Raw genomic sequence first — 6,638 nt, 5'->3', positions numbered from 1 at the left:
CTTGGGTATCTATTTATGATTTCATTTCACAAAAGAATGAGTCTTACGTCTGAGAATTAAAAACCTCTGGGTTTCACTGGAGCAGCTTGAGGCCTCCTATCTACCTGGGAGGGGCTGGCAAGGAGAGGAGCCTGCTGGGGGAGCCTGCAGATAGGACTCACTTAGCTCCTCGCCCGTCTGTTCTCTCCTTTCATTTCTTCACCCCTTATCTTCCTTTCCACTGTTTGCCACTCATCCTCTCAGGCCCCATAAACTACTTCTTTGGTATGTACAGCAACTTTAGAGGCTATAGACTAACATTTGGTGTTAACTGTGTTTGTGTTGGCTCTGAACCCCAGGGTGACCCCAAATGATTTCCTCTGTGCCATGAGGAAAAAAAAAAAAAGCAGTGAGCAAGGCGAGAATGAGTAAGCAGGCCAAGCATCTTTCCTATAACACCAAGATCACATTTATTGAAATGGGTCAACAAATTCATAAGTTAAGCATACATTAAGCACACATTCCAGAGGGTTCAGAGTCAGAAATGCATGTGCTGGGGTCCCAATTCAATGTGCTTCCTTGTTCTTGTTTTGTTAATTTCCAAGAAGGATAAATAAATTTCCTTGTGCAGAAAAAAAAATAGGGTTTAGACCAGGTATTCCCTGAGGTTTCTATGAGCTGAGACACTGTGTCATTGATCACTTGGGCTCCCAGTTCCTCAGTGATTATCCAAGCACAAAGGCTCTGAACACATTTCCCAGTAGTGCTAGTGGGAATTTCCCTTCATTCCCTCACAGTGATATCATCTTTCACGGTCTTCTTTTTTTACATTTTTAATTCTAAAATTTATTTTTACTTTTTATTTTTCAAAGTTTTTACTTTGTTCAATAGGATGCTACAACATACATTGAAAGAAAGCCAAACTTTTTTTTGTCTCTTCAGAGCAACAAAGAATTAATGTTACTTTCAAGAAATTCCATCAATGAGATCAATAATAATCAGGGTGCTTGTGCTCTTTGTACAACATCCCTGTGCCATTATGCATTTGTACTGTAGCCAGGTTTCATCATGATTACAAATGAGTATGTGTCTCTGTGTATTTGTAAATGCTATTCATTAAATCACATACAATGGTCATTTTGTTCTAAGGTACCTAATTTTTTGTTAATATTTTACTTATTAAATTTGAGACAACATATTTTTGATTAGTTTAAAATAATACATTTTGTGTTTGTCTGTGTATCTAAATTCCAGGTTTGTTTCAAATCTATGTCTCTCATGTCTTTCTTCTAATTTTCTTCTGTAAGAAATTATTTATCTGTTTTATTTGAAAGTCAGAAAGAGGTAAAAAGAAGGAGGAATGGAGGCAGAGAGATGGTGGGAGAAAGATAAAAAGAGAGAGGCAGAGAGACAGAAAGAGCACCATCCTGAATTTCTAATCATGTTAATAACAGATAGGGCGGGGCCGGGCCAGGCCAAAGCTAGGAACCAGAAACTCAATCCAGGTCTCCCACATGGTGGCAGAGGCTCAACTACTTAATCATCACATGCTGCCTCTTTGAGTGTGCATTATCAGGAAGATGGAGTCATTAATGGAATGGGGACTCAAACCTAGGCACTCTAACATGGAATGTGTTGTCCCAAGTGATGGCTTAACTATTGCACCAAATTCACACCCCTCCTTCCCATTTCTTCTTGATAGTCATATACCTCCTCATTCAGAAGGAAAGTAGATCAAAGAATTAAGATCTACACCTGTGGGGCCAGCACTGTGGCACAACAGGTTAAAACCCTGGCCTGAAGCGCTGGAATCCCATATGGAAGCTAGTTCTAGTCCCAGCTGCTCCTCTTCTGATCCAGCTCTCTGCTATGGGCTGGGATAGCAGTAGAAGATGGCCCAAGTTCTTGGGCCCCTGCATCCACGTAGGAGACTTGAAAGAAGTTCCTGGCTCCTGGCTTTGGATCGGTGCAACTCCATCCATTGCAGCCATCTGGGGAGTGAACTAGCAGACAGAAGACCTCCCTCTCTGTTTCTACCTTTCTCTGTAACTCTGTCTTTCAAATAAATAAAATAAAATCTTTTAAAAAAATTCTACACTTGTAAGAGAGTGAAGTATATTGCATGTTTTCACTTTAATATACATGAAATCTTTTCTATCTATGCCTGAGAAAGAGTATGGATGCATATAGATGACCTGAATAGGAAGAATTCACAATATTCATCTTGGGTTTTCCTCTATCACTTTTGAACTCTTAGAAAACTGAGCAAAATAGCAAATCGAGAAAAATTTGCACTCTCATGATCAACCACCGCAAATCATTATGAATTTCCAATAGTTAGGATTGGTTTTCTAAAATAAAATCACAAGCTTCCTCCTAGTGACCAATGAAGAAAATTCTTGACCACCTCCAGAATGGAAACTCAGGCAAAATCCACCATACCATGTTAGGGAGTTGAGTACTTAATGAGAGACTCTATTCTTTCCCTCTCATTAAGTGGCAAATGGTGACAACAGGCCCTGTTCCTTGAATACCAAGATGGAAGTTTCTCATTAAGAACGGAAGAGCCACCTGCTGGCATAAGTCCAGATAGTCCCAGAGAGTAGAGCACGTTTTCTGCCTTAGTTTGTCTTCCCAGTTCTAGGCAGCTACTTTTAAGCCCATATCTCCATCCTGTATTTCTTTGTCCTCCACAACATTCCCCACAAAATTTTTATTCTGTAAATATGCCCTAGATCCCTATCAAGTGCACTTGTCCTTATCAATTCCTCAACTATGGAACCCACACTCTTTCACTTTATTAAAAACTGGAAATAGGCCCACTACCAGTATTTCCCATTATTTTTTATTTTTCAAATATCAATGACAGCAGTCAGCAGTCTCATGGGAAGGTGGTGGCACCAGAATGCAGCAGAACTGAAATTACTCTTTGAAGACAAAAGAACAGCTTCTTGTGCACTCTGAGAAAAATTCAAATTTTATCTTCTTAACCACATCCAGGAAGATTATACTCCTGTCAACTGAGTCACAATAAATTTAGCTGAATAAATAGCATAAATCTATTTTTAATTAAAATACAGGAGCCACTGATGTTCTGCCTCACTAGAATATTAAAAGCTTGAAAATTTGAGTTCTCCACTTATGCTACTTGCTATTCTGGAAATGGGATCTGAAAATGTTGCAGATTGAGATCCTAAAGAAACAGACTCTGATGCAGAGATCTGAATGTGAAACATTGATTAGGTTTGCTGTCAGCCTCTACAGCCGTGAGGGAGGGAAGGAAGCGGGACTGCCAACAGAAGTTGAAATGTGATGTAGTCAAGGCAAGAACCTTAGAGATGAGAGCTCTGGAGCTGGGAGAGCCTCTTAGAATTGTTTTAAACTGAGACAATATCCTGAAGCAGAGGTAGTTGAAGGCAGCTTTGAAAAGCAAATGCCGCGGGGGGAGGAGGGGTGGCGCTGTGGAGCAGTGGGTTAACGTTCTGGCCTGAAGCACCGGCATCCCATATGGGCTGCTCCACTTCCAATCAACAAATTCAACTTCAGGTGGGAGACAGTGTGACATTGTCCATCTGACCTTTACCCAACAGATTTTACCTAAATTAAATTTAACTACTGGGGCCAGCGCTGTGGCGGGCGCTGTAGGTTAATCCTCCACCTGCGGCGCCAGCATCCCATATGGGCACCTGTTCTAGTCCCGGCTGCTCCTCTTCTGATCCAGCTCTCTGCTATAGCCTGGGAAAGCTGTACAAGATGGTCCAAGTCCTTGGGCTCCTGCACCCGCGTGGAAGAACTGGAAGAAGCACCTGGCTCTGGATAGGCACAGCTCTGGCCATTGCGGCCATTTGGGGAGTGAACCAACAGAAGGAAGACCTTTCTCTCTGTCTCTCCCTCTCACTGTCTGTAACTCTACCTCTCAAATAAATAAATAAAATATTAAAAAAGTAACTACTAAGCAAAATGCTTTTCAGTTATTTTTGATTGATATAGATATGAACAAGCTCTATGGTTTCTAGAAATCTGGATGCTAAATGAACATACACTTTATCCACCATCAGGCTTCACAATCATTGCTTTTTGCAACATGAGACGTGTTAATAGATCTTGTCATTTCCCCTAAACTGCCCCACTCTCAGCATCCAGCAGATTTCGTGACATCTCACAAGTGATATCTTTCCTCAACAGGTCACCACATTTGGTGACATAGATTCCCGTTCCTGGAAGGGGGGGGGTGTCTGAAACTCAGTATGTGCTTCTGTCTGCAGTCTAGTAGTCTAGAATGGAGTAGAAGGCTTAGAGAGAGCATTCTCCCTTGCACCAGAGCATATACTTCCACTTCTGCAATGCTCAGACATGATATGTTGCTTTAACTCAGGTTTTAATTTGAGAATATTCAAGAAGAAACTACTGAAAATTAGGAGCTTACTGGAAAAACTTATATCATACCTTATTCTTCTGTTCATTACTATTTTCAGAATCTGTAATTAAAGTACTTGTGTTGATAACACTATTTCAGGGAGTTTAGAGATACTTGCAAAATGAACTATTCTCTTCCTTGGCTCCTTCAACCTCCTTCCTCTTTACTGTTGTGCTGAACATATGCAAAATGTTGACCTTTTCAGCATGCTCTCCTTTTCTGAAGAGATTTCTCATCTGGACATCTCAAGCATGTGGGCCGCTCCCTTCAGTGTTCTTTGCAGCTGTTTTTTTTTTTTTTTTTAATTCCCACCTTTAAACAGCACATATAGGCAGCTCCATCCTGGAAAGTGGGTTTCTAGACTTTTGAAGATTTCTCAGGCTATTTTGTGATATCAGCAAGCAGCAAAAACCAATTACAAGAAATTCTTCAATGTCGGAAGAAATCTAGGTACATTGTATGTCTTGTTTAAAAGGCTGAACACTCTTCTGACACTCTTAACAACAAAATATTTCTGAAATTGTTTCCAAATCATTTTAATATGAGCTTTCTAGGTTTCTTTTAACTGACACATAAAATTTGTACACTTTTATGGGAGATCATGTGATGTTTCAGTACATACATATATGCATGTAATATTAATATAGCATGTAATATGCAAACGAGGGTGAATATGTCAATCTCCTGGACTCAGTCTCTTAATGGATTGGTATAAATAACAAATAATCTCGATATGTGTGTGAGTGAGTCCTCCTGGATATGGGCAACCCAGGCCCATAACACTGTCTCTTGCATTTCTAAGTATATAACAAATCCTTTTCTGCCTGCTCTGAGGGATTCAGCAAACCATAAAAGGAAACACATGGCTTTAGCATTAAGCACAATTTAATCTAGTTTTCTTGAATGCATATCTAAGGGAGTGATTGAAACAGCATTAAAGCATTATGTATCTGTATATACTTCACAACAGCTCTTCATTATGTGGAGTGTGACTTTTTCCCCAAAGCCCTACGGAGAGCATCTTTGACCTCCTTGTTCCTCAGGCTGTACACAAGAGGGTTCAGCAGGGGAGTGATGACAGTGTAGGTCACAGAGATGAGTCTGTCCTGCCTCAGGGAACTCTGGGACTTAGGCTTGAGGTAGATGATTGAAGCACAGCCATAGTGAATGATGACCACCGTGAGGTGAGAGGCACAGGTGGCAAAGGCCTTCTTCCGACCCTCAGCTGAAGTGATCTTAAGAATAGTGGAGATAATGAGGACATAGGAAATGAAGACCAGGCCCATAGGTAGGACAAGGACACACACACTGACAATAAAGTTGATAATCTCATTCACAGTGGTATCTGTGCAGGCTAGCTTCAGCAGGGGTCTTATATCACAGAAGAAATGGGAGATAACAAAGGCATCACAGAAGGGCAGACCAAATACAGATGTTACCTGGGTAATGGCCATGCCCAGACCAATTCCCAGTGAACCACATGCCAATTGGACACAGGTCCTCTTACCCATGATAACTGAATAACGCAGGGGGTTGCAGATGGCTACATAGCGATCATAACCCATGGCTGTGAGCAGGAAGCAGTTGTTGATGCCAAAGGTGAGATAGAAGAAGAGCTGAGACGCACAGCTTCGGATATCAATGGTCTGATGAGGACTCAGGAGTCCAGAAAGCATCCGGGGAATGATGGCCACAGTGTAGCAGGTCTCCGAGACAGAGAGCATGCTCAGAAAGAAGTACATGGGAATGTGGAGGTGACGATCCAGGTGAATAATGGTCACGATAATCACATTGCCAGAGAGAGTCAGTAGGTATAAAGTTAGAAAGACAGCAAAAAAGATAAGCCTGTGCTGCCAGCCAAAGCTGGAAAAACCCTCAAAGAGGAATTCAGTCACAGTAGAGTTTGACTTAGGCATTAATGTAAATGTAGGTTTTTTTTTTTGTTTTTTTTTTTTTTTGTTTTTTTTTTTTTTTTTTTAGCCTGGGCAAAGGAAAGAATTGTGTGATGAATCAACCATGAAACAGAATATGTTGGACCATGGCTTCAGTCAAGTGTGTGTCCACCCTCTAGCAATGTCTATCTCTGAAGAGTGATCAGTATTCAGCCGTTGTTGAGATGTTCAGAATCACCACCTTTGCTCTCCCTCTTCTTTCATACTCTAAAAATGTTGCTCTAGCACCCTGGAATTTAGGACAGAGATAGAGATGATTGGGAAAGCAAGAACAAATTAAGAGATTTGTA

The 6,638-nt window shown here is 41.0% G+C and overlaps 1 protein-coding gene across 1 annotated transcript; it reads right to left on the bottom strand.

The window, feature by feature from the left end:
* Positions 1-5,373: 5,373 nt before the first annotated feature.
* Positions 5,374-6,312, bottom strand: LOC100349334 (olfactory receptor 10J3-like). The gene has a single exon (XM_002715279.3). The coding sequence runs from the start codon at positions 6,310-6,312 to the stop codon at positions 5,374-5,376; it is 939 nt and encodes a 312-aa protein (XP_002715325.1).
* Positions 6,313-6,638: the final 326 nt, after the last annotated feature.

This window comes from Oryctolagus cuniculus, chromosome 7 (genome assembly GCF_964237555.1).
Source record: "Oryctolagus cuniculus chromosome 7, mOryCun1.1, whole genome shotgun sequence".
Classification (NCBI taxonomy): Eukaryota; Metazoa; Chordata; class Mammalia; order Lagomorpha; family Leporidae; genus Oryctolagus; species Oryctolagus cuniculus.
This window is presented reverse-complemented; position numbering and strand designations above follow the sequence as displayed.

What these genes read in the sequence shown, in the direction of transcription:
- LOC100349334 (XM_002715279.3), bottom strand. Translation starts at nt 6,312, where the DNA reads ATGCCTAAGTCAAACTCTACTGTGACTGAATTCCTCTTTGAGGGTTTT.